The following is a 26,528-nucleotide window of genomic DNA, read 5'->3' as shown; positions in this document are numbered from 1 at the left end:
GAAGGAAGGAAGGAAGGAAGGAAGGAAGGAAGGAAGGAAGGAAGGAGAATGGGAGGGGAAAAGGAAGGAAACAATGGGAGGGAGGAAAGAATTGGAGAGAGGGAAGGAAGGAATGAAGGAAAAAATGAGAAGGAAGGAAAAAAGGAAGGAGAGAATGTGAGGAAAGGAGGCAGGGAGCGAGGAAGCAAGAAAAGAAAAGATAATAAGAAAAGAGGGAGGGAGGAAGAAAAGGAGAAACAATCATAAAAAGAGCCAGAGAAAATCAAGAAAGCAAGAAAAAAAAAAAATCGAACCAAACAGGAAAAAGAAAAGGCGGATCTTCGGTCTCCAAGCAACGCCGCTATCAAGCCTCATTGGCTGCATGCTTCCGGGGGCGAGGGCGTGCCCACCCGATCGCAAGAGCCGAATGGCGGAACCGAGCAGGGGGCGTGGCAGGAAGTTGGAAGTCGCGCGAGCAGGCGAGCCGCAGGTGAGGAGGACCTCGAGCGGAGCGGAGCCGCGAGCGGCGGACACGTGGGCGCGGAGGGCTGGTGGGTGCGGGAGTCGTGGGAAGGGGAGCACACGTGTAACCTGCATTAGGGGGGAAGAGGGGGGGGGCATCCTCGAAGCCGGTGTCAGGTTCCCCAAAGGTTCAGGAGGGGTTGCCGCGTGGGAACCCTGCGGCTGCAGCCCAGCTCATTTAAAAAGCAAGTTTCTGGTCCTCATGTTTTCGAAGGGAGGAAGGGTTACCGTCCGAGGAAGCTGGCTGCTCCTGAACCTTGGAGCGCCTGATTTAGCATGGCCAGCCCTGTCTGGCAAGGGCTTTCCAGCCTTTTGGAAAGGCAGTTCCTTCCCCACCCCTACCTGGAAATGGCCGGGAGGGAAGGGGAGAGGAGGACTCTCGGGATACGAAGCAGGGCTCAGCCTGCCCCTCCAAAGCCATAAAAAGTGCCCCCGAATGATTGCCCCTCTTCAGGTAAAAAGCTAGAATGTGAATATATGGGTTTGGTGTTTCCCCCCCTTCTTTTTCAGATTTAGAGCAACAGATTTTATGTCTGGCAGTTGCTGCTTGAATTCAGGAAGAATCTGAGGTATTGGGGATGTATTAAGGAAAGAGGGGCCCTTCCTTCCTTCCTTCCTTCCTTCCTTCCTTCCTTCCTTCCTTCCTTCCTTCCTTCCTTCCTATCTCTCCTTCCTTCCTTCCTTCCTTCCTTCCTTCCTTCCTTCCTATCTCTCCTTCCTTCTTTCCTTCCTTTCTCTCCTTCCTTCCTATCTCTCCTTCCTTCCTTCCTTCCTTCCTTCCTTCCTTCCTTCCTTCCTTCCTTCCTTCCCCTCCTTCATTTATTGATTTTTATCCTGACTTTCTTTTATTTATAAATAACTCAACTGCAAACAAACGCACTTTCCTCTTCCTATTTTCCCCACAACAACCCTGTGAGGTGGGATGAATTGGAGGGAGGGACTGGCCCAAAGTCACCCAGCTGGCTTTCATGCCTAAGGCGGGACTAGAACTCACCGCCTCCTGGTGATTGGCCCAAAGTCACCCAACTGATTTTCATTTCAAAGGCAGGACTAGAACTCACCGTCTCCTGGTGATTGGCCCAAAGTCACCCAACTGGCTTTCAAGGGTAAGGCGGGACTAGAACTCACCGTCTCCTGGCGATTGGCCCAAAGTCACCCCGCTGGCTTTCATGCCTAAGGCGGGACTAGAACTCACCGTCTCCTGGGGATTGGCCCAGAGTCACCCAGCTGGCTTTCATGCCAAAGGCAGGACTAGAACTCACCATCTCCTGGGGATTGGCCCAAAGTCATCCAGCTGGCTTTAAAGCCTAATGTGGGACTAGAACTCACTGTCTCCCAGTTTCCAGTCCGATGCTTTAACTACTAATCCAAATGCTCTCTTTGTAATAAAGATATTTTTATAAGAGAGTACCTACCGTGACTGGGCTGAAGGACGATGTCTCAGACTTCCTCTTTTCCAGGTTGACGTCATGGTGGACTCCCACTACGTTTTACCCAACGACATTGGGATTGCGACCTTGGAGTGCGCCGAAGCTTTTGAGCTGTTGTCGCCGGAAGAGAAACACTATGCTCATTACTTGTCACGAGCTTGCTGGTATGGGGGACTCGTGGTCCTCTTGCAAACGTCCCCGGAATCTCCCACCATTTACGTCCTCCTCTCCCGCATCTTCCGAACCCAGGACCCAAGTCAGTTGCAAGAGGTGGCCCGTTCGCTCGGCATCACAGATGACGAATATCAGGTAATCAGTCAGTCAGAATAGAACCAGAAGGGACCTTGGAGGTCTTCTAGTCCAGCCCCCTGCTCAAGCAGGGGACTGTCCAGCCTCTTCTTAAAGACTCCCAAAGATGAAGCATCTACAAATTCTGGAGGCAAGCTGTTCCACTGGTTAATGGTTCTCACTGTTAGAAAGTTTCTCCTTAATTCCAGGTTGCTTCTCTCCTTGATTAGTTTCCATCCATTGTTTCTTGCCTTCTGGTGCTTTGGAGAATAGGTTGACTCCCTTTTCCTTGTGGCAGCCCCTCAAATACTGGAATACTGCTATCATGTCTCCCCTATTTCTTCTTTTCTCTAGACTAGCCAAACCCAAATCCTGCAGCCGTTCCTCATATGTTTTAGTCTCTAGGCCTTTAATCATCTTAATTGCTCTTCTCTGCTCTTTGTCCAAAATCTCAACATATTTTTTTTTTATGTGACCAAAACTGGATGCAGTATTCCAGGTGTGGCTCCATTAAGGCTTTATAAAGCGGTACTAATACTTCATGTGATTTTGATTCTGTGCTTCTGTTTATATAATCAAGGATTATATTAGCTTTTTTGGCTGCTGCCTCATATTTAAGTGATCATCCACTGGGACTCCAAGGTCCCTCTCATAGTTATTGTTATGAGCCAGGTTTCCCCTAATCTGTATTTGTTCCTTCGGGTTTTTCTTGCCTAAGTTTAAATGTGACAATAAGTGTCACATTGTTGGATAGGGCCCATTGTTCAAATCTGTCAAGATTCTTCTGGATCCTGAGCTGAGGTGTTGGCTATTCCTGTCAGTTTAGTGCAGGGGTTGGCAACCTTGGCTCTTTTATGACTTGTGGACTTCAACTCCCAGAATTCCTGAGCCAGCATGGCTCAGCTTGGAAATCTCTCCCTTTCCCCTCAGCGTGGCTGGCTCAGGAATTCTGGGAGTTGAAGTCCACGAGTCATGAAGGGGCCAAAGTTTCCCTCATGCTGGCTCAGGAATTCTGGGAGTTGAAGTCCACCAGTCATAAAAGAGCCAAGGTTGCCTACCTCTGGCCTAGGCCGCTTTACGACTCGTGGACTTCAACTCCCAGAATTCCTGAGCCAGCATGGCTCAGCTTGGAAACCACTCCCTTTCCCCTCAGCATGGCTGGCTCAGGAATTCTGGGAGTTGAAGTCCACGAGTCATAAAAGAGCCAAGGTTGCCTAGCCCTGGTTTAGTGTCACCTGCCAATTTGACGACGTCCCCTTTTATTCCCTCATCTAAGTCATTTATGACGATATGGAAGAGGCCTGGGCCTAAGATGGCACCTTGTGGTAAAGTCCTGGAGATTGTTTATCTTTCTTTACCCGTTTGTCGATGCAAAAACTTTTGTGATTTTTTTTTTTTGATTGTTGCTGTCTGTTAAAAATTAAGGCAAACAAAATGGACTTCTCCCTTGCAGGCCTTTCTGGTTTACACAGCGGCCATTTATGCCAATATGGGCAACTACAAGTCCTTCGGCGACACCAAATTTGTTCCCAACCTTCCCAAGGTGAGCGTGGAAGGAAGACTGCGGGGTGGGGTCAGCATTTGAATTTCTGCCTTCCAGCCAATTGGAAAGCTCCTTGGCCTTCATTGGCTGAGAGGTTGATGGAGGAGGGGGTGGAGTCCTGGCAGTGGCTCCACCCCTCTTGGGCCTTCAGCATTTTTTTTCTCATTGTCATTTTTATTCAGCTCCGTTTTGATTTCTTCATTTTCTTTTTCTTTTTTTAATTTTCATTTTGTTTCAGTTTTGATTTTTTTTCCTTCCCTTTTTCTTTTCTCGCGTTTCCTTTAGTTTTTGATATATATATTTTTAAAAAATTCTCACTTTCAGTTTGGTTTTCTTTTTAGCTTTCGTTTTATTGTCGTTTCTACTTTCTTCCGTTCTTCCTTGTCTCCTCTTTATTTGTATTTTATTTCATTTTTTTTCCCCTCCCCGTTGTTAGTTTTGGAGTTCTTTTGTTTTCATTTGGGTTTTTTTTCCAGTTTCAGTTTGGTTTTCTTTTTCTGTCATTTTTCCCTCTTCGTTTTTTTTTTTTTATTATTTTCGCTTTGATTTATATTTTGTTTCTTCCCCCCCCCCCTTAGGAAAAACTGAAGCAGCTGGTGTGGGCGAGCCAGGCGTTTTTGCAAAACCCGGAAGAGATGGAAGCTTTGTGGGAGAGCTGCGGGAAGTTGATGTACTCCCTGGAGCCCCTCCAGAGGCATTTGGGGCTGAGTGGCGAGGTATTTATTGCCCTCGTGCCCATCTCAGCCCCATTTCTGGGGGGGGGGGGAAATTGGCCGTTTGGGCTTTGGGACCGGGCTCTGACATCCACACCTAGAACTATTGAGGTACTTCTCCGTTTTTTTCCTTGTTTTTAGGGAGTTTCCACCTACTTCTCTGCAAGTTGCTCCATGGAAGATGCGAAGCTGGCTCAGAAATTCCTGGATTCTCAGGTGCTGCTGGAATTCTTTCGTGGTCCTTGACTTACAACACTTCATTTACTGACCGTTCACCCTTACAATGGCAGTGAAAAAAGGCGACTTATGACCGTTTTTCCCGTCTATGATCATGGGAGCAGAATCCCCGTGTTCGCGTGATTGATATTTGGATGCTGGACCGCTGACTCATGTTTATGACCGTGGCAGTGTCCCAGTGTGTGTGTGTGTGTGTGTGTGTGTGTGTGTGTGTGTGTGTGTGTGTGTGTGTTTGTGTCAGGCGATCCCTTTTACGACCTTCTGACAAGCAAAGTCAAAAGGGGAAGCCCGATTCACTTAACGGCCATGTAAAAAGGGGCAAAACTCACTTAACCAGTGTCTCACTTAGCAGCATAAATATTGGGCTCAATTGAGGTCGTAAGTCGAGGACTACCTGTGTACCATTTTGGGAGCAGGGAAGCATTACAAGTAGTCGTCATTGCCGCCGTCATAAAAACGAGTCAGTTGCCAAGCATCTCAATTTGGATCACGTGACCATGGGGATGCTACAATGGTTGTAAATGAAAAACAGTCATCAGTCATTTTTTTCAGTGACACTATAACTTTAAACGGTCACTAAATGAACTGTCGTAAGTCGAGGACTATCTAGTATTAAAGAAGAGGATAAGTGGGTTGGAGTTGGCCTCCTCCAATTTGGATGTCCTCCAATATGTGGGGACTTCAACTCCCAAAATCCCCCAGCCAGGAAGAACATTACTGAGAATTATGAGAATTGTTCCTGTTATAGGGACTTCAGTTCCCAGAATTCTCCAGCCACTTGGCCAAGACTAAGAATTCTGGGAATTGATATCTTAGTTGGAGACAGCTGGGTCAGGAGATGCAACTGGGTGACTGGATGGAGGGCAGAGTTGGCACCAAGGTGGAACAAGGTTAAGGGTGGCACTTAATGACTAAGGTCGACTTTGGCACAAGGTTAAATCATTATCAAACCTACAGAGAGTTGAGTTCTAATCCCGCCTTAAGCAGGAAAGCTGGCTGGGTGATTTTGGGCCAATCACCAGGAGACAGAGAGTTCTAGTCCCACCTTATGCATGAGAACTGGCTGGGTGACTGTGGGCCAATCACCAGGAGACTGAGAGTTCTAGTCCCGCCTTAGGCAGAAAAGCCGGCTGGGTAACTATCGGCCAATCACCAGGAGACTGTGAGTTCTAGTCCCACCTTCGGCAGAAAAGCTGGCTGGGTAACTGTGGGTCAATCACTAGGAGACTCTGAGTTCTAGTCCCACCTTCGGCACAAAAGCAGGCTGGGTGACTGTGGGCCAATCACCAGCAGATTGTGAGTTCTAGTCCTACCCGAGGCATAAAAGCCATTTGGGTAACTTTGGGCCATCCCCCCTCTCTCTCAGCCCATCCTACCTTACAAGATTGTTGTTGTGGGGAAAATAGAGGAGGAAGGAATATTTGAGACGTTCACCACCTTGACTTATTGATAGATATAATAATGGCGGGTTACAAAAATAAATGTATGTTTTTCCAATGCTTTTTTTTTTCTTTGTAGAATATCAGTGCATACAACACCCGTCTTTTTAAGACAGAGACCGGAGGGAAAACCAGCTACGAAGTCCGTCTGGCTTCAGTCCTTCTGGATGGTAATGACTGGAGCGTCCCTCCATCCCTTCTGCCCCCTCTTAAATTTTGAGTGCAACGATAAGCCCCCAACAAAGATCATGAATGGCATTAATTAACATTAACAACATGCCCTAAGACAGGGCTCTTCAAACTTGGCCCTTTTATGACTTGTGGACTTCAACTCCCAGAATTCCTCAGCCAGGCACGCCATGCCCTAAGACAGTGGTTCTCAACCTTTTTAATGCTGCGACTCCCAACCGGTCGTAAGTCGAGGACTACTCAACAGGTGCAGCACTGTTTGCAGAATGGGACTTTTGGCGGGCTCAGCAGGGCAGAGACAGCCTGGACAATTCCTATTGGCTTTTGAAAGCCAATAGAATTAGACTCTATTCAAGAGAGTCTATTCTATTGGCTTTCAAAAGCCAATAGAATAAAAGGGAGTAGCACAGCTAAGGAAAAGGGGGGAAAAATGGCGGACTGCGTTGTTTGGTGACCCCCGTGAAATGGTCATTTGACCCCAAATGGGGTCCTGACCCACAGGTTGAGAACCACTGCCCTAAGACATGTCCTTAACTGTTAATTTACAACATTTTCATTCTATTCTTTACCACCCAGAATGTGTAGGGGATTGTCAAATCATAAACAATCCATCCAGGAGAGAGAGAAATTATATTTATATCTATATCTATTTACTATCTATCTGTAAAATACCTATATAACACACATAATTTATATATGTATATATCAATTATATATACATATATTCGTTATTATTTTTTCTCCATCACGACTTATGACTGATAGTATGGCTCCATTACAGCCATAACTAGAGGACTATTTCCGTTCTGTTCTTTTTCTTAAATCAAGGAGAGAGGAAATATATGCCCACACATCTTTAAAATGCTGAATTCTCTCTCTCTTTTTTCTCTTCAGAACCTCAACTTGATGAGACGACGGTCAAAACGAAGCATTTCCAGTTTGAGGGCTGCACGTTTACCGTCACGCGCGGCGATTACAGCCCGATTCTGCAGAGGGTGGTGGAGAATTTGCAGAAAGCGCAGGTAAAGCAGCAAGTGGATTTTGTTTTTGTTGACGTGGGTTAGCAGCTCTCTTCCGAAGAAATCCACAGAACTTTGTCAAGTTGGGATGTATGGACTTCAGCTCCCAGAATACCCCATGCATCAGTTCTGACTGGAGCACTCTGCGAGTTGAAGTCCACACATCCTAAATGGTTAAGGGTGGGTTGAGTGGATCTCAGCTCACAGAATATCCCAGCCCACAATGCTGGCTGGGAAATTCTGGGAGTTGAAGTCCACCCATCTTACTTTGAGAAGCCATGCTCTACAGCCTTTGCTGTTCCTTCTCCAGCAACATACCGCCAGCCCCGTTCAGACCGAGATGTTGGAACATTACATAACCAGCTTCAGGCAGGGCTCCATCCCGGCTCATAAAGAGGGGTCTCGCTGCTGGATTCGCGACAAAAGTCCCATCGTGGAAAGGTGAGTTTTACATCTAGCTGAGAAGGCAAAGAAATGGATGTCTTTTCTTCCGGTATAATTACTTCATTTACTAAATCTTGTGTCACTTTGTGAATTTATTGTTAATTCTTGTTAGTTGATTTACCTCTTCTGACTAATGTTGAGGTTCTCCAAAGCGCCAGAAGGCAGGACAAGGAGCAACGGATGGAAACTAACCAAAGAGAGAAGCAACCTAGAACTAAGGAGAAACTTCCTGACAGTTAGAACCATTAACCAGTGGAACAACCTGCCTCCAGAAGCTGTGAATGCTCCAACACTGGAAGTTTTTAAGAAGAGTCTGGACAGCCATTTGTCTGAAATGATATAGGGCAGACCTGTCAAACTCGTGACGTCACATGACGTCGTGCCATTGCCGGCAATGGGGTGGGTGCAGTTTCCTGGTGACAGGTCCGGCCTGCGGGCTGGCAGTTTGACACCCCTGGTCTATGGTTTCCTGCCTGAGCAGGGGGTTAGACTAGATGACCTCCAAGGTCTTTCTATTTCTATTTGTAGGTCTTTGTATTTTGTTATCTTCTCCAGTTCTTTCTCGTCTATTCTGCTGTCTCCAGGCACTGCCACGTCCACTGTCCAGACTTTTTATTATTATTATTGTTGTTGTTGTTATTATTATTATTATTCCAAGTATGGGAAGCATGATACAAGACAGATGGCCATTCTCTGTTGCAGAAATAAGATTAAATGCAAATGAAATGAAATGAAAGTGTCACGGAATAAAAATTAAATGAAGCAAAATGAAACACGAAATGAAATGCAATAAAAATTAATAAAACAGAATAACAGCGCATGCATAGGTCGGTTGATACGTGTCCAATTTGCATCCGCAGCTACATTGGTTTCATCGAGAGCTATCGAGATCCGTACGGTTCCCGGGGAGAGTTTGAAGGTACCCCGTTTTTGCCACGTCTCAATCTTTGGATCCAGTCCATTCATTTGGACTCGAAGGCGGGGAAGATGGGAGATAGTCTCAAGCACCCATTTTGCCTGGCTCTAAGGAAAACCTCTTGGAGTGGGGGGAAAAACGTGGTTTGCACCCAGCACTACGGTTCCGCTTTCCGCAAATCAGCTGAGGCTTAATTTTCCCCATTCAAGCGACAGGAAAAACCAATCCGGCCCAGAGAATTTGCAAGATGCAAGAAGCCCTGTTTTTTTTTTTTGTTGTTGTTGTTGTTGTTCAACTGATTTTTGTCTTTTTCAGGTTTTGTGGCTGTGGTGAACAAAGCCATGAGTGCTAAGTTTGCACAGCTAGTGGCCCAGGCTGAAAACCTCCTGGAAGAACTGCCTTGGCCCCGGGCTTTCGAGAAGGACCACTTCCTGAAGCCAGATTTTACCTCCCTTGACGTGCTGACATTTGCAGGAAGTGGGATTCCTGCGGGCATCAACATCCCGAATTGTAAGGCTGGGCAGAGCTGCTGTTTGGATTTTTACAGCAGGGTTTCTCAAGCTGGGTGGCTTTCAGATGGGTAGGCTTCAACTCCCAGAATTCCCCAGCCAGCGTGCTTTTAGATGGATGACTTCAACTCCCAGAATTCCCCAGCCAGCATGCTTGAAGATGGATGGACCTCAACTCTCAGAATTCTGGGAATTGGTCCACCTATCTGATAGTTGCCAAGCTTAAGAAATCTCTCTGTCGGTCTGTCGGTCGGTCTATCTATCTATCTATCTATCTATCTATCTATCTATCTATCTATCTATCTATCTATCTATCTATCTATCTATCGATATATACAGATAGATAGATAGATAGATAGATAGATAGATAGATAGATAGATAGATAGATAGATAGATAGATAGATAGATAGATAGATAGATAGATATAAATTAGCCAGCATAGTTGTACCATTTCCTTTTGTAGACCTGAGCTTGGAAAGAGCTGACTTGTGTCTGATATTTTTGAATTCCCACGTTCCCTGCTTTTGTGCTAGACGTCCTTACTCGAGGGGACTGCATTCGCACAACACATTCAGCGTGTTCGTTTTTAACCTGGTGGTGGTGAACCGTGTTTGTTTTCATTTTGGAACGGTTGAATCTATGGTTCAACCTCAAGCCTGTGGTTAGGGCAGAGTGTGGGATCTAGGCTAGGTTAGAAAAACAGCTTGCTTGGATAGCCAAGTTCTGCATCCACACCCTGGGCAGAAAAACAATCCTTTGCTCTGCTCTCACCCATCCTGGCTTATATTGTCAGGGGATGATGGGAGCTGTAGTCCATCCCTTCCTTCCTCCTCCTCCTCCACAGATGATGACATCCGCCAGACGGAGGGATTCAAGAACGTCTCACTGGGGAACGTGCTGGCAGTCGCTTACACCACCCAAAAGGAGAAATTGACTTTCCTGGCAGAGGAGGACAAAGTATGGCTTGCTTTTGTGTGTGTGTGTGTGTGTAGGGGATAAGACAGAGGAAGCGGGGCCTGATGGGAGGAGGAAAACTTGAATTAAAGTCCTTTAAAGTAAAGCCACAGGGGAGGAAAAATAACTCCTTTCAATCTATGACAGAATAACAGAATTGGGAGGGGGTCTTAGAGGTCTTCTAGTCCAACCCTGTTAATGTCGCAGTGTCTTTGGCAGGATCTCTACATTCAGTGGAAAGGACCGTCTTTCGAAGTCCAAGTTGGCCTCCACGAGCTTCTCGGGCACGGCAGCGGGAAGCTGTTCGTCCAGGTAAGGCCTGCCTTTTTTCTCCAACCAGACCCCAAAATCACAATTGCTTTTGTAGTATTTTTTTTACCTCAGAACTGTTTTTTTTTCCCAGGTGTGTAGCTACCACCCTGGTAAACCTCTGTGGGTCCTCCTTTTCCCAGTTATGTTCTCTGTGACATCCCTGTGAGGTTGACAGGGGGGGGCTAGGGAGTCAGTTGCCAAGCGTCTGAATTTTGGTCACATGACCGCGGCGAATGCTGCAACGGTTGTTAAGTGTGAAAAATGGCCACAAGTCCCCTTTTTCCGGTGCCATTGTAGCTTTGAATGGTCGCTAACCTGTGACCAATATTGGACAAGTGGGTGTGTGAAACAAGCTTGACAGGCCGGTTATAAATCTATTTCCGTGTTGATTTGATATTAATTTTGTATCGGATGGGGATTTTAATGCCTTTTTTCCACCCTCTCTCCCTACGTAGGATGATTCGGGAGCTTTTAATTTCGACAAGGCTGCGGTGACCAACCCGGAGACGGGAGACTTGGTGAGGCTTTGGGCTTGGAAAAAGGGGTCCAGATATGGATCACCTCTATCCTGGCTTGTTGGGTCAGGATGGAAACAAGCCCCGGGAGGTTTTTAAGAGGAGACCGGACAGCCACTTGTCTGAAATAGTACAAGGTCTTTGTTTGAGCAGGGGGCTGGACTAGAAGACCTCCAACGCCCCTTCCAGCTCTAGACTGACCGAGTGAGTGACAGATCACGTTTTCTCTGCTCACCCCCCCCCCCCCCCGTCCAGATTCGGAGCTGGTACCAAAGGGGCGAGACCTGGGACAGCAAATTCTCAAGCGTGGCCTCTAGCTATGAAGAGTGTCGGGCAGAATGCGTGGGTCTCTATCTCTGCTTGAACAAAGAGGTGCTCCGGTGAGCCTCGGTGGGTTGTGGGGAGGGTGGAGAACCAGAGGTCCCTCTGAACTGCGAGAAAGCTGAATTGTGGTAGAAATATTTCGGGTCCCAGCAAAACTTGAGTGAAAATTTAGACCCCATCTGTTTGTCTTTTTCTTTTCTTTTTTAAAATTTTTTTTCCTGTATAATATTTAATTCATTCAAAGAGAGTTCGAATACAAAACGCCCATATATATATATAATAAAGAAAGGAATAAAAAAAAACACAACAGACGAGACAAAGTGAAAGTGTCTTAAAAAGAAAGAGAAACAGGAAAAAAAAAAGATTTAAGACGTACAGGTAGTCCTCGGCTTACGACCACTTAAGACCACAATTGATACAAGTTTTATTAATTTTTCGAATTTTTACATCCAAATACATAGGAAGCAGCGTGGTGATAGGGTAATCAATAGTCCAATAACAAACTCATTCATATATATCTCAGGTTACATCACTAAAAGTTCCCTTTCTATTTCCCACCAATATTATTATCATATTATATTAATATAATATGATAATATATTATTATCATATTCATATTAATAAGTTTCTAGCTAAAGCTCAATCAGTCATCACATTTATCAATAACGTTTTAGTTGTACATATCCAAGTTCTGTTTTGGGGTTTTATTATCTAATTCCAATTTAGCCTAAGTATTTGGATGTAAAGATTTGAAAAATTAATAAAACTTGTATTTAAAAAAAAAGACCACAATTGAGCCCAAAATTTCGGTCGCCATTTGTTAAGTGAGTTTTGCCCCATTTTACGTCCATCCTTGCCACAGTTGGTCAATGAATCACTGTGGTTGTTAAATTAGTCACACAGTTGTTAAGTGAATCCGGCTTCCCCGTTGATTTGGCTTGTCAGGAAGTATCCCTGACCCCAGGACACTGCGACCGTCGTAAGTATGAGTCAGTTGCCAAGCATCTGAATTTTGATCATGTGACCTGGGGATGCTACAACGGTCATCAGTGTGAAAAATGCCCACAAGTCAGTTTTTCAGTGCCGTTGTAACTTTGAACCATCACTAAAATGAACTGTTGTAAGTGGAGGATAATATCCTCCCTAGTTGAGTATTGATTAATAGAACACAACGGTGTTAATTTCCCCTCCCTTGCGAAACAGGCTCAAAGAATTTTAAACTACTAAAATGCTAAATCTGTTTAGAAGTGGTTAGTCTGTCACCTATAAAGTATATTAATAAAAAAATAATAATTCACAGGAAAAACAATAATAAACATAGAAAAGTAGGAAGAGTTACTAATAATAGCTCCATTAAAATTAAAATAACTTGTCGAAGTTTTATATCGATTTCAAAAGGGTAAAATACAATCCAAAACGGAAATGTTTGCATTTATCGTCTTTTTTTTTTTTCCTTTTTAACTGAAACGTTCATTTCATTTTCTGCTTTGTCAGGATCTTTGAACTGAAAGGAGAAGATGCTGAAAATGTGATCTATATTAACTGGCTAAATATGGTCCGGGCGGGGCTCCTGGCACTGGAATTCTACACCCCCGAATCCGGGACATGGCGGCAGGTGAGGGTCCCTGTTAAGAATTACCTGGCCTTTTCAGTTTGCCCCCTTTGCAAAAGTCAGAAATATTGGCTTTACTATTATTGTTAGATAATAATTACAACAATAATAATAATTTAATGCAGTGTTTCCCAATCTTGACAGCTTGAAGATGTCAACTCCCAGAATTTTCCAGCCAGCCTAATAGGTGAAACCTTCACTAACGATAGATTGTTATTGACATTAGGTTTTCTTTATTTGTAAACAATATCGATGTTATAATTCTTTATAAATGAGTGAGACATAATGGCAGCGAGCAAGCACAATATATCCGCGTTCCTTGGCCATTTTCTGAATTACTGACAATGCAAAAGTTATGTTTTGGTATATATTGCTTTTTTTTTTTTAACTTATTCCGCAAGCTATTTATTTATTTCTATTGTGATTTTGTTCAGTGTTGGCTTGATCATTTACTGATTTTATGATTTGACAGTTCCCACCCACCCTAGTATTGCCTGGGGGATTCTGGGAGTGGAAGTCCACCCATCTTAAAATATGCAGGCTGGGGAACTCTGGGAGTTGAAGTCCACCCATCTTAAAGCAAGGTGGCTAGGGGATTCTGGGAGTTGGTCCGCCCATCTGAAAGCATGCTGGATAAGGAATTCTGGGAGTTGAAGTCCACCCATCTAAAAGCTTGCCGGATAGGGACTTCTGGGAGTTGAAGTCCACCCATCTTCAAGCCTGCTGGATAGGGACTTCTGGGAAGCCCACACAACACTGAATCCCTAAATCAGATCTGGACGTTCGCTTTGCTCTCTTGGAAAGAATAGCATGCTAATTCTGCTTTCCAGTTTTGCAGGCAGGAAAGCCTGCCAGGTGCCTTGCACCCATTACGACTCTAGTCTTCCCTCCTGACGTTTGCTTCTCTCTCTGCCAGGCTCACATGCAGGCCCGTTTTGTGATCTTAAGAGTGCTGCTGGAGGCTGGCCAGGGACTGGTGTCCCTGCACCACACCACAGGGACAGACGGCAAACCCGACGCCGTTGTCTCGCTGGACCGCACCAAAATCACCAGCGTGGGAAAACCAGCCCTGCAGTGTTTTCTCCGGAAGCTGCAAGTAAGCGGGTTTTTTTTTTTTCCTTCCCTTAGCAGTGGAGAAATTCCTAATGGTGAAAGAAAGGAGCCAGTTTGCTCTAGGGCAGGGGTCTTCAAATTTGGCCCTTTGATGACTTGTGGACTTCAACTCCCAGAATTCCTTAGTCAGCGTTGTTGGCATCAAAGGCCCAAGTTTGAAGACTCCTGCTTGTGGACTTCAACTCCCAGAATTCCTCAGCCAGGCACGCTGGCTGAGGAATTCTGGGAGTTGAAGTTCACAAGTCATCAAAGGGCCAAGTTTGAAGACCCCTGCTCTAGTGGTGAAGGCCCTAAGCTAGAAAGCAGGAGACGGCGAGTTCGAGTCCTGCCTTAGCCAGGAAATCTGGCTGGGTGACATTGGGCCCGTCAACTTCTCAGCCCAACCCACCTCACAGAGTTGTTGGGGGGGGGGGAACAGGAGGAGCAAGATGCGATGGATATGTTTGCCACCTTGAGTCATTTAGTCCTCGGCTTATAACAGTTTCATTTAGTGACCATTCAAAATTACAGCTGCGCTGAAAAACGTGACTTGTGACCGTTTTTCACATTGACGACCATTGCCGCCTCCTCTCGGTCACGTGATCAAAATTAGGACGCTTGGCAACTGACTCTTATTTACGACGGTTGCAGTCACGGGATCCCCATGGGTGAAGCCAGGTTCACTTAACAACCGTCTTACTAACTTAACTGCAGTGACTCATTTAACGACGGCAGCCAGAAAGGTCGTAAAATGGGGCAAAGCTCACTTAACAAATGTCTCACTTTGCGACATGAATTTTGGTCTCCGTTGTTGTCGTAAGTTGAGGACTAAGTGTATCAGGTTCAGGAAAGCAAGCCGGGAAGAAGAAACAGGGAATCCTGGCAGGGGAAACGAGAAACACTTTCAAACTAGGTTTTATCAACCTCAGGTGCTGAAATCCACCGCCGACGTGGAAGGGGGCCGGAAGCTTTATGAAGCCTACTCAGCCGTGACAGACGACAAACCCGAACGCTTTCTAAGCCTACGTGAGACGGTGCTTTTGCGTAAGGAAGCACGCAAGCTCTTCGTGCAAGCCAACACCCGGCTGGAGGGTAAGCAGGCCGAGATTTAACCTGGTTTATGGTCTCCCAGTGGTCCAGCGTCACTGTTTTTTTCCACTTTGTGTAAAACTTCGGAGCTTTTCCTGCGATAGTCCAGAGATTCGTGGCGCAAAGGGATTTAGAACTGACTTCTAAAGTATTTGTTGACAGAAGAGATTTATGCAGTTCAGAAATGGAAAGAAACTAGAAAAAAAGAAGACTACCATCTTAATTTTGTGTAGGGATAAAGAGTAACTTGGTTAGAGTTAAATTCTGTTATAGCCTATTAACAGTGTTTTGCAACCTTGTCGACTCTAAGAGGGGTAGACTTCAACTTCCAGAATTCCTCAGCCAGGAATTCTGGGAGTTGAAGTCCACCCCTCTTAAGCGTTGCTAAGGCTGACAAACACTATCCTGGTACAATAGAGAAGCATTCCTGGAATCCCTAGAGCATTGGTCTTCCAACTTGGTCCTTTTATGACTTGTGGACTTCAACTCCCAGAATTCCTCAGCCAGGCACGCTGGCACAAGTCATAAAAGACCCCCTGGCTTAGCTTCACAGCAAGCCCTAAGCATTGTCCCGAGATAAATTTTGGAGCCTGCAACCAAGGAAAAGATGATTGGGGGATAAAAATCTAATCGGAAAATTGGGAACAGCAATTTTTTTTTTACTGGGTAACTTGGCCTCTTCCTTCTCCCAGAAGGCAAAGTCCAACTGACCCAGTATGAAGGCAGCGCCGCGGGGCTGATCCGTTCCTTCGCCGACCGCTTCTCCAAAGACGCCGAGATCCTCGAACGGGAATTGCTGCAGCTGACTCACGCAGATGCTCGTTTTTGGAAAAATTAAGGCTGCAGAGCGGGTGCGGGCGGGCCTGGGTCTTCCCTCCCCCCTCCCTCCCGAGCTGTCCTGACATCTGCAGATCCCTTCTGCCAAAATCCGGTTCGGAAATGGAGAATTCCCACACTAGCGATCGCTCCGTCGGGCTAGGAATCTCAGAATAAAGTGAACTTTTCTGAAGTTTGCCGGCTTCCGTTTCATTTGCCCCTCCCGCCATCTCGGCATTGGCCGCGATTCGTGTCCCGTTGGGGTTCCCGCAGTTGGGGATTTGGGACCCCTGGGAAAGCCATGAAAAGGGCCTTGAAAACGGAAGGGAAGGGAAGGAGCAGGCTGGGGGAAGAAGTAATTTGACCCAGATTCACTTAGCAACCATTTTATTAATTATTGCAGTGATTGATTTATAATAATAAAGTTGGAAGGGACCTTGGAGGCCATCTGGTCCAACCCCCTACTCAGGCAGGAAACCCTATAGTACCATTTTGGACAAATGGCTGTCCAGTCTCTTCTTAAAAACTTCTAGCGTTGGAGCATTCACAGCTTCTGGAGGCAAGGAGTTCCATTGGTTAATTGTTCTAACTGCCAGGAAAGTTCTAGATTGCTTCTCTCCTTGATTAGTTTCCATCCGTTGCTTCTTGTCCTGCCTTCAGGCGCTTTGGAGAATAGCTTGACTCCCTTTTCTTTGGGGCAGCCCCTGAGATATTGGAACACTGCTATCATGTCCCCCCTCGTCCTTCTCTTCGTTAAACTAGACATCCCCAATTCCAGCAATCGTTCTTTATATGTTTTAGCCTCCAGTCCCCTAATCATCTTTGTTCTTCTCTGCACTCTTTCTAGAGCAGTGATGGCGAAACTTTTAGAGACTGAGTGCCCAAACTGCAACCCAAAACCCATTTATGCATCGTCGAATGCCAGGTGGGTGTGGCCTATTGGGTGTGCGTAACAGCAGACTAGGTGGGACTAAAAAGTTCAATCAATCAATTCCAACTTTGTGAGATCTTTTTCTTTCCCATGAGAAGTTGAAATTGACTGACGGAATCTTTTTTTGTGTGCACGGTGGCACAAAGATTTTATAAAGTCCAGCTGAAGGCCTAGGAGTGGGGCGATGGTGCGCGTGCCCACAGAGAGGGCTCTGAGTGCCACCTCTGGCACCCGTGCCATAGGTTCGCCACCACTGTTCTAGAGTCTCAACATCTTTTTTACATCGTGGTGACCAAAACTGGATGCAGTATTTAACAAGTGTGGCAAGAAAAGTCGTAAAATGGGGCAAAACTCTCTTAACCACCGTCTCGTTAGCAGAAATATTGGCCTGAATTGTGAACGTTAAGTCAAGGACTAACTGGCATCGATTATTCCATTCCCCTTGACCCATTTCTTTTCATTCTACATGGGGGGGGGGGGTGTCTTTTCTGTAGCTAATTGGTTCCCCACCTTTCGATTCAAACACGCAACTGTGCTAACTTTGTTTTTCTTCTTGAGCCCGTTTTTCAACCTTGGCCCCTTTAAGAGGTGTGAACTTCAACTCCCAGAATCCTTCAGAGCGGGCCGACTGAGGAACTCTGGGAATTGAGAGGAACTCTGGGAATTGAAGTCCAGGCTTCTGAAAAGCTCCTCCGCTTGAGAAATAACGCCAAGACGAAACCCCAGGGGGGTCAAACCGCACCTCCCCGGCCTCGGCTCCCTCCTTTCGCCCATTCCCGCCCTTCCGCCCCCAAAACCCAGCCGCGCTCCGCTAGGATGGAGATGGATTGCGAGCCCACCCCTTCCGACAGCCTCTTTCCCCCAGGTTTCGCGAAGGGGGCGGTCCTTCGTCAGGTCCCCGCCCCCTTACCCGGAACGAAGCGGCAGGTCGCGCCACGTCGCGTGTAGACGCCGCCCGAGGGGGCGCGGCGAGAGAAGCGAGGTGCGCATGCGCGCTCGGGACATCCCCGGAGCTCGCGCCCGGGGAGCGCAGAGCGGTCGGAGATCGCGGTGGCATTTGCAGCCGTGCAGAGTGCGATCCCGGGCAGGGAAAAAGCGGGTCGTGTGAACGAGCCCACCCGGGTTCTGAGTGCGATCTGACCTCCGAAGCGCTGGGCTCGTTTAGACATTCCCCAGAATCAGCCCCCGGAAAGACGAGGGTCTCCCTCTTTGCACCGTTCCCATGTGGCTGTCGGTCCTGCTGGGTCCCTGGGCCGTGCTGCTGGCTCTTGGTGCCGGCCGCTGCCGGGGGCTCTCCTTCCATCTGCCCCCGCTGAGCCGCAAGTGCCTGAAAGAGGAGCTGCACCGGGACGTGATGGTCACCGGGGAGTATGAAGTGTCCGAAGCGGCCGCACCGGGCATCCGGACGAACTTAAAGGTGGGAAGCATCCCCTTCCCCTTCCTCCTCTCGACCCCTTTGCACAAAATTGTGTGCGGGTGTGTTTCCCGTCCTCTCTTGCACCATCCGAGCTTTGCAAACTGGAGCTGATCTGGTTTTGCACTCTGTGCATGCTCAGAGGTTGTCTTGTTCTGCCCGCAGGTGACTGACTCGGCCGGACACCTGCTCTACTCCAGAGAAGAAGCCAAAAAGGGGAAATTTGCCTTCACCACTGAGGATTACGAAGTCTACGAGATTTGCTTTCAGAGTCACGGACAGCCAGGTAAGGGGGTCCAGGTATGGGCACTCGTCTGCCTGACTACAGGTCCCATCGCCCCCATCCAGCTGCTTCCTGCAGGTGGGCAACGGGTCCTATTTGGAAAGAGAGAGAGGTACAGTAGGTGGACTTAACGTGTTTCTTTTTATTCCTAACGACAGACTTTAATTATTTACTTGGCTGTGAAGTTTTCTCAAAATTGGTGTGATTTTTTTTTTTTAAATTGTCAGTTAAAACAGATGCATTGAATCTCTCGGTCCGCTAAAAATCTCCCCAAAGCAAAGTTTACAAAAGACCTGTAATAATATTGTGCAAAGGCAAAAAAAAAAACCGGAAACCTTTCACTGACGTGGTTAAATGGGTGCTGTGCCACCCTAGTCGGTAAATTTACTTCGATCATTTAAAATATCTTTGCTTCTGTTGACCAAAAGCACTTTTACTTTTAGGTTTATTTTGGGAGATTTCTTAGTTTCCTTCAGAACTGAAAAGGTTTCAGAAAAACTCAACCACATTGTTGTTACTGTTGCTGTGGTTTGTCACACCGTCAGCCAGATGTTTAAAGTGAATTTGGTATTTTTATCCATTGATCAAATCCTTCCCAAGGACCTGGGATAGACAGATGTTGCTTAATAATATTAAAAGGACGGTCAGCTGTTCCAAGTCAAGCTGCCTTTTGCAATTGACTAATGGGGTTTTTGTCAATGTCAATAATATTCCAGGGGTGCTCCAGATGTTTTGGGAAGCTGTTGGTCCTATCTCCGCTTTCTTTTGCTACAGGCGTTCTACTTCTAGTTGCAAGTCTTTGTATATTGGGATTTTCTGCAGTTTTTTTTTCTTTATTTATTTTTACTAATGTATTGTGATAATTTTTTTTCATATTTAGCTAACCGCACTTAACACGCTAGAACAGGGGTAGGCAACCTCGGCTCTTTTATGAGTCGTGGACTTCAACTCCCAGAATTCCTGAGCCAGCCATGTTGAGGGGAAAGGGAGAGGTTTCCAAGCTGAGCCAGGCTGTCTCAGGAATTCTGGGAGTTAAAGTCCACGAGTCATAAAAGAGTCAAGGTTGCCTATCCCTGCACTAGAACATAGAAAATACTAGGAATATCAAGAACATATTCTTTATTACTATTATAATCTATGGTTTGTCGCGCAGCCAAATATTCAGACTGGATTTGGCATTTTTGACCACCTTTTATTATATTATTATGAATATAATTAATAAAAATTGGATTTTCTCCTGTATTTTGCATCCTGTAACACAACCTTTCCTTTTATTTTTTTTCAGGGAACTTTCGGCTGCCGGATCAACTGGTCACCCTCAATGTTAAACATGGGGTAGAAGCCATGAATTACGAAAATGTAAGTCAAATTTTTGCTGGGTGTAGCTCTGAATTTTTTTGATTTACAACCATTCATTTAGTGACTGTTTGAAGTTACGACGGCACTAAAAAAAGTGACTTATGATCATTTTTCACACTTATGACTGTTGCAGCATCCCCGTAGTCATGTGATCAAAATTCAGACATTTGGCAACTGATTCGTATTTATGACAGTCGTGGTGTTCTGGGGTCAGGTGATCCCCTTTCGCGACCGTCTGATAAGCAAAGTCAGTGGAGAAGCCAGTCATTCGCCATGTTATGAAAATGTTCTTTGAGGACTGGTAACTTGATTAGGTGTGTGGTATGACGACAGCCATTAATGGTGCCGTTACTTAGCGTCACTCCTCCCTATTGGCACCTGGGACAGATCAGGATGACCTTACAAGCGTGATGATGTCATTGCAGACGTGATGTCACTTGGCCCTCTTTCCCGCCAAACTCTATGGTTCTCCCAACTTTCCTGCCAGGTCGCAAAAGCAGAGAAACTGAAACCGCTGGAGATAGACCTCCGTCGGCTGGAGGACCTTTCCGAATCCATTGTCAAGGATTTTGCCTTCATGAAAAAACGGGAAGAGGAAATGCGCGACACCAACGGTGAGGCCAGACTTTCTAATTGGGGATTTGACCCCTGCTTTCTGGACAGGTGGTCCCAAGAAAAATGGCAATATGGATCATTTTCTGCATAACTTGCCCTTTGCCTTCCAGCCTTCCTCAGTTCTTCTGAACTCCCAGTGAAGCCAAAATTTGGCGTTCCTCATCCTTAGCCACTTTAAGATGTGTGGACTTCAATTCCCAGAATCCCCCCGCCGGCCCGCGCTGACTTTTATTGTAAATGTGAAGTTAACAAGCAAGGTGATTCAAGCTATGATATGTTGATATGAGCCACCAGCCAGTTCTCCTTCTAACAAGGGCTAGACCAGAGATCCTGACTTGCCAGCTTGAAGTTGTGTACATTTCAACTCCCAGAATCCCCCAACGAGCATGTACTGATTTTATTGTAAACTTGGGGCTATCAAGCAAGGAGATTTAGACAAGATATCGGGCACTGTCAATATGAGCCATTAGCCAGTTCTCCTTCCAATGGGCTAGACCTAGTTTCTCAACCTTGGCAGGGGAATTCTGGGAGTTGAGGTCCACCCATCTTAAAGCATGCTGGCTGGGGAATTCTGGGAGTTGAAGTCCACCCATCTTAAAGCATGCTGGCTGGGGAATTCTGGGAGTTAAAATCCACACACTTTAAAGCAAGCTGGCTAGGGAACTCTGGGACTTTGAAGTCCACAAGTCTAAAAGTCGCCAAGGATGAAGAGCCCTCGTCTTAGTAACTGCCACCACCATGTTGTTGATCCTTCATCCTGTTTCTTTTTTTCTTTTTTTTCTTTTTTGCAGAATCCACCAGCATTCGGGTTTTCTACTTTAGCATTTTTTCCATGCTGTGTCTGGTCAGCTTAGCAGCCTGGCAGGTATTTTACCTACGACGCTTTTTCAAGGCCAAAAAACTCATTGAGTGACGGAGACACCATCCAGATTTCCTGGTCTCCTTATCTGATTGTGCCAAGATTTCAGGACAAACCACTTTTATCTCCTAACTGGCCTTCTGATCTCGAAGGGGTGACAAAGAAATTGGACTGGATCTCTTTTTGGGCCACAGATCGATTTGAAAAATGGCCCAGCTCTCAGTTTTGGGTGTGTGTTTTTTTTCTCCTGGACTCATTTGGGTGATTTTTCTCACCGTCTCTGCAGCTTTGGGGTGGGATTGGAGGACGGGCATCCGATCTGACTGTTACGCAACTTGAGCACACTGGATAATATTTGGAAGTAATAAATCTTGGTTCCTAGACTGGCGGCTGTTGGTGGGGAAAACACATTTGAAACTTGAGTTGGGAAGAAAATTCTTGAAGGTCAGAAAGGTTAGATGGAGCAAGAGAAAGAGGACTGTTACTTAACCCACAATGTTGGTGGGTTCATTCATGTCCCTAAACCAGGGGGCTTCAAACTTGGCAACTGGCTGGCTGAGGAATTCTGGGAGTTGAAGTCCACAAGTCTTAAAGTTGCCAAGTTTGAAGACCTCTGCCCTAAACCATTGTTTCTCCATCTTGGCAACTTTTAAGATCTGGACTTCAACTCCCAGAATTCCCCAGAATGCAGAATTCTGGAAATTTAAAGTCCAGACATGTTAAACTTGCTAAGATAGATAATTTACTGCTCTAAACAGTAAAGCCACTGGTTTTTAATTCTGGCTTAGGATGTTGTGTCAACTCAGCAAATGATGGTTTATGAACCATGGCTTGATGACTTTGTAACTTATGCCTAAGTGTGAACTCAGCCAGTTGTCATGGATGGATTTATTAGCAAGCCTTGGTTTCCCATCCTGTGTTTGATTGAGTAGCCTGATTTTATGCCATGGGGTGTATTTATATAAACGTGTGAATACGAGCTGTTGGATCTGAAAAATAAAAAGGGCTTAGTTTGTTGGAAAAAAATTGATCACCTACGAGGCATTGGAGATGCAATTTCATTGAAGGTGCAAACTCATCTAGGTACCGTCTGGCTGTGCTGGGACTTCAACACACATAATCCCCAATCTGCGTTGGTACAGGTAGTTCTTGACTTACAACAGTTCATTTAGTGACTGAAGTTACAACGACACTGAAAAAAGTGACTTATGACCGCGTGTTCACACTTATGACTTTTGTAACATCCCCATGATCACGTGATCAAAATTCAGACGCTTGACAACTGATTCGCATTTATGACGGTTGCAGCGTCCTGGGGTCACGTGATCCCCTTTTGCGACCTGAGAAGCAAAAGTCAGTTACGGAAGCCAGAGTCACTTAACAACTACGTTACTAAACTGAGAGCGGGAGTGATTCACTTAACGACTATGTCAAGAAAGGTCGTAAAATGAGCAAAGCTCATTTAACAAATGTCTCACTTAACAACAGAAATGTTGGGCTTGATTGTGGTTGTAAATCGAGGACTACCTGTATTTGTTACCAGGAGTAAGAAAGAAATGGGAGTTGAGTTGTTCCCATGGCTCAAAGGAGCTCGGCTGGAGAAGTCTGGGCTATGCTAGAAATAAGGAGAAGGCACTCTGCACATGGACAGAAGTTCCCTTTTTCTTTCTTATTCCAACATTGAGAAATTCGTCGTAGAGATGTGGAATTGGGTTCCCCAAAGGAGATCTAGCAAATGCTGCAAAGATGACATGTTATGTTGGGTTTGTAAATTGGTTTTTTGTGGGCCTAGTTTTGTGAATCCCTGGAGAATGTGCAATTCTCCTGAATTCAGCTGAATTACTGTACATTTTGTTCTTGTTTTTTTTAAGGGGCTAACCCCTTGCTAGCTGTGAATACCAGGGCTAACCCCATATAGAAATGATTATCCCCCCCCCCCCAAAAAAAAAATAAATTTTGGGATACCCAAAATGACAGAGAAATTATCCCTCCTAACATCCTTTATTTCAATGGCTGCCAGCCAAGACGAAAGGAAAACTTCAAGTCGGTCTCGGATGCTGCCCGGCGCTTCCCTGCGCGAGTCACTCTAACGGTCGGAAGTTTATAAACCCGCAGATGGGGGACTTCTTTTCGCGGTGAACCTACTTCCCGCCCTGAGGTATCCATGACAACGGGTGTCGCAGGCGGGATTCCTTTTCGCGGTGCACCCATTGCCCGCCGTGGAGTTTCCATGGCAACGGGCTTTACGGCCTACTGTGGAGCGCATTCAAGAAAATGGCGGCGGCGTCTTGTGGAGGCTCCGGCGACGGGTAAAAACAACACCCGGGAAATAATGGGAAATAATAACGAGGAGGAGGAAAAATGTTGGGGGGGGGGAAAGGGGGATTTCTCTCATATTCCCCCTCCCGGGTCCGCTTTTAGGGGGGGCTGTATGGAAGGGGGGCTGCGTGGAAAGAAGAATCCTTGAGCCTTTAGCTCTGGATTGAAAGCACCGCAGAGTTACTCGACCTTGGCAACTTGAAGATGGGTGGACCTCAATTCCCAGAATGCCCCAGCCAGCATGCTTTAAGATGGGAGGACTCCAGCTCCCAGAATTCCCCACCCAGCATGCTTTAAGATGGGTGGACTCCAGCTCCCAGAATTCCCCATCCAGCATGCTTTAAAAGGGGTGGACTTCAGTTCCCAGAATTCCCAGCCAGCATGCTTCAAGATGGATGGACTTCCTCTCCCAGAATTCCCCAGCCATCAATTGAAGTCTTCCTATCTTAAAGCATGTTGGCTGGGGAATTCTGGGAATTGAAATCCACCCATCTTCTGACTGCCAAGGTTGAGAAACACTGCTTGCCATGTTAAAATAGATGTTTTTTTTTGTTGACATCTTTTTTCCTGTGTTTGCCAACAGGGTTCGCACTAGTTCCAAATGGCTGGATGCCCACTACGATCCAGTCGCCAATTTGCACACCTTTTCTTCGTGTGTGAGTAAGTCTGACCTCCTTTCCTCCCCCCCTCCTTTCTCTCTTTTGGGGTGGGGTGGAGTAGACTCTAGAAATTGTGGCTGCACCAACATTGGAGGTTTTCAAGAAGAGACTGGACAGTCCGGAATGATATAGTATCTCATAGATAGATAGATGGATGGATGGATACAATGGCCCTCTCATTGACTGTGAATTTTCTTCCAGCTCTGGCTGACCTGCATGGGGACGGAGACCAGAAGGTAAAGGAAATAAAAGCTCTACTTTAACCCTAGCCAGCTTTCCCCATTTCCATCCAGGATATAAATCCCTCAGCCCTTTTTAGTGTTTAGTGGTCACTAAACAAAAGAGTTGGAAGTCTGAGACTACCTCGACTTAAGACCTCAATTGAGCCACCCAAAATATCTGTTGCTAAGTCACTTTTTCAGGCCGTTGTAACTTCCTGTACAGTTTATTGGCTCTGTTGTAACTTTGAATGACCATTAAGCAACCAGCCATAAGCTGAGGACTATCTGTATCCACTTATTGACGATTTTAAAAAGTCATTTTATCTCTGTGCTCTCTCCTTTCCTCCTGCAGCTAGTGGTGGGCAATTTTGGCTCCACGGGTCATGAGATGAAGCTGAAGGTCTACCAGGGCACCACCCTCTTGAGTGAAAACACCCTGCCAGACTTACCCACGAGCGTGGTTTCCTTTCTGATGGAGCAACATGAGCCCTGCATGCCAGCCCTGGCAGTGGCTTCTGGGCCGTATATCTACGTCTACAAGAATCTGCGTCCCTACTTCAAGTTTACTCTGCCGCCGATGGAGCCCAATGCAATGGAGAAAGTGGTCTGGGACCAGGCAAAGGAGGTGAGGAGAGAGGAAACCCAGGTTTCAAACAAGCGCATTTGAGTGGCACAAAATGCCGGATTTTGAATCTTACGCTCCTTTTGGGTGGGTGGGTGGGTGTCTTTTTCCTCCTTCTTAAAGTGGTCTGTTGATCACTTATCGGTTGGCACCTCTTGATCCATGAATGAGCTAGTTTGGTCTAGTGGTTTAAGGCACCAGGCTGAAAACAAGGTGATGGTGAGTTCTAGTCCCTCCTTAGACTTAAAAGCCAGCTGGGTGACTCTGAGGCAGTCACCAGGAGATGGTGAGTTCTAGTCCTGCCTTAGGCCTGAAAGCCAGCTGGGTGACATTGAGCCAATCACCAGGAGATGGTGAGTTCTAGTCCCTCCTTAGACTTAAAAGCCAGCTGGGTGACTCTGAGCCAATCACGGGGAGATGGTGAGTTCTAGTCCACGAGTCATAAAAGAGCCAAGGTTGCCTACCCCTCTATAGGGCATTATATGCCAAAACAACTAGACATTGTTTTCCCCTCTTGGCATCATACTACTGAACACCTAACTTTCACAGTTCTGTCTAATGTCTCTGTCTATTAACCCATCTACTATTATAAATATTAATATTTGTCCTTTTTATTATCTTCTCCCTTTGATTGGTATCATTCTTCTCCTTTCTGTTGCTTTGCATGTACACTGAGCGTTTTCGTGCTGGAGGCAAATTCCTTCTGTGTCTAATCACACTCGGCCAAATAAAGTATCCAATTCAATTCACTTCAGATTATTTCTTTATCTAAAAAAGACTTAGGCTCCCTTCTTGTAACCATAATCATTGGTGTTGCATTGTGTGCCTGATTCCCTTTTCTCTTTCTCTCTGTGCACAGGACAAGGTCGATCTTCTGTCAATGAAAGAGATGCTGGAAGCCATCCGGTGAGAGACTGAGGGCAAATTGTTGTTTTTCTGATCCATTTTTCAGGGGTTTGTGAGTGGTGGGATGTGGAAAAATAGACACGAGACGGGCAGTGGATCGTTTAAGAAAAGTTTTAAGGAATTGACTGGTTTTATTTTTAACAACTGTCAAAAGGTACCTCTTTCAAAAAGAAGGAAGGTTTTACTTCTTAATGGTTTACGTATGTTCAATTATTAGAAATATGCTCCAATTGGAATGAATTTGTTTTGTCCTGATATTGTAGGTAGGAAGGCAAATCTTGGTTAGATGTTTTCTTTGACTCCAGGTCTGGGAGCAGACAGTATGGAAATACAAACCATGAGTGTATTAATTCCACAAATATCAGGATATTGGACAGACTGACAGGTCTCAAGGCGC

At 45.9% G+C, this 26,528-nt stretch overlaps 3 protein-coding genes across 8 annotated transcripts in view; all 3 read left to right on the top strand.

Moving 5' to 3' along the window:
• Window positions 1–420: 420 nt before the first annotated feature.
• On the top strand, window positions 421–16,136 carry DPP3 (dipeptidyl peptidase 3). Of its 2 annotated transcripts, none has more exons than XM_039366184.1 (19): window positions 421–469; window positions 1,012–1,070; window positions 1,962–2,240; window positions 3,673–3,762; window positions 4,341–4,478; window positions 4,617–4,691; window positions 6,231–6,321; window positions 7,235–7,362; window positions 7,670–7,800; window positions 8,664–8,722; window positions 9,035–9,229; window positions 10,074–10,186; window positions 10,403–10,495; window positions 10,951–11,013; window positions 11,266–11,390; window positions 12,829–12,949; window positions 13,863–14,042; window positions 14,968–15,130; window positions 15,820–16,136. In XM_039366184.1, exons 3-19 carry the CDS (start codon window positions 1,971–1,973, stop codon window positions 15,963–15,965), a joined length of 2,181 nt encoding a protein of 726 aa, XP_039222118.1. In that variant the 5' UTR covers window positions 421–469; window positions 1,012–1,070; window positions 1,962–1,970; the 3' UTR covers window positions 15,966–16,136. The 2 variants fall into 2 exon arrangements, with proteins under 2 accessions (XP_039222118.1, XP_039222117.1); XM_039366183.1 differs by having other exon boundaries at window positions 435–530.
• A 1,729-nt stretch (window positions 16,137–17,865) lies between these two features.
• Window positions 17,866–21,787, top strand: LOC120318492 (transmembrane emp24 domain-containing protein 10-like). Its single transcript, XM_039366185.1, has 5 exons — window positions 17,866–18,291; window positions 18,454–18,574; window positions 19,857–19,930; window positions 20,418–20,544; window positions 21,337–21,787. The coding sequence occupies exons 1-5, from the start codon at window positions 18,097–18,099 to the stop codon at window positions 21,456–21,458; spliced, it is 639 nt and encodes a 212-aa protein (XP_039222119.1). The 5' UTR covers window positions 17,866–18,096; the 3' UTR covers window positions 21,459–21,787.
• A 1,634-nt stretch (window positions 21,788–23,421) lies between these two features.
• Window positions 23,422–26,528, top strand: part of BBS1 (Bardet-Biedl syndrome 1) — a 45,324-nt gene continuing 42,217 nt past the window's right edge. For 4 of the 5 annotated variants that reach the window (XM_039366123.1, XM_039366124.1, XM_039366126.1 and 1 more), the window contains exons 1-5: window positions 23,424–23,713; window positions 24,307–24,383; window positions 24,584–24,618; window positions 24,956–25,228; window positions 26,085–26,131. In XM_039366123.1, the coding sequence (XP_039222057.1) occupies window positions 23,679–23,713; window positions 24,307–24,383; window positions 24,584–24,618; window positions 24,956–25,228; window positions 26,085–26,131 (467 nt within the window). In that variant the 5' untranslated portion in view covers window positions 23,424–23,678. Of the gene's footprint in view, window positions 23,714–24,306; window positions 24,384–24,583; window positions 24,619–24,955; window positions 25,229–26,084; window positions 26,132–26,528 lie in introns of all 5 variants that reach the window. The other variant, XM_039366127.1, reaches the window with a different exon arrangement.

This window comes from Crotalus tigris, unplaced genomic scaffold (genome assembly GCF_016545835.1).
Source record: "Crotalus tigris isolate CLP2741 ecotype Arizona unplaced genomic scaffold, ASM1654583v1 scf7180000020245.1906669, whole genome shotgun sequence".
Lineage (NCBI taxonomy): Eukaryota > Metazoa > Chordata > Lepidosauria > Squamata > Viperidae > Crotalus > Crotalus tigris.
This window is presented reverse-complemented; position numbering and strand designations above follow the sequence as displayed.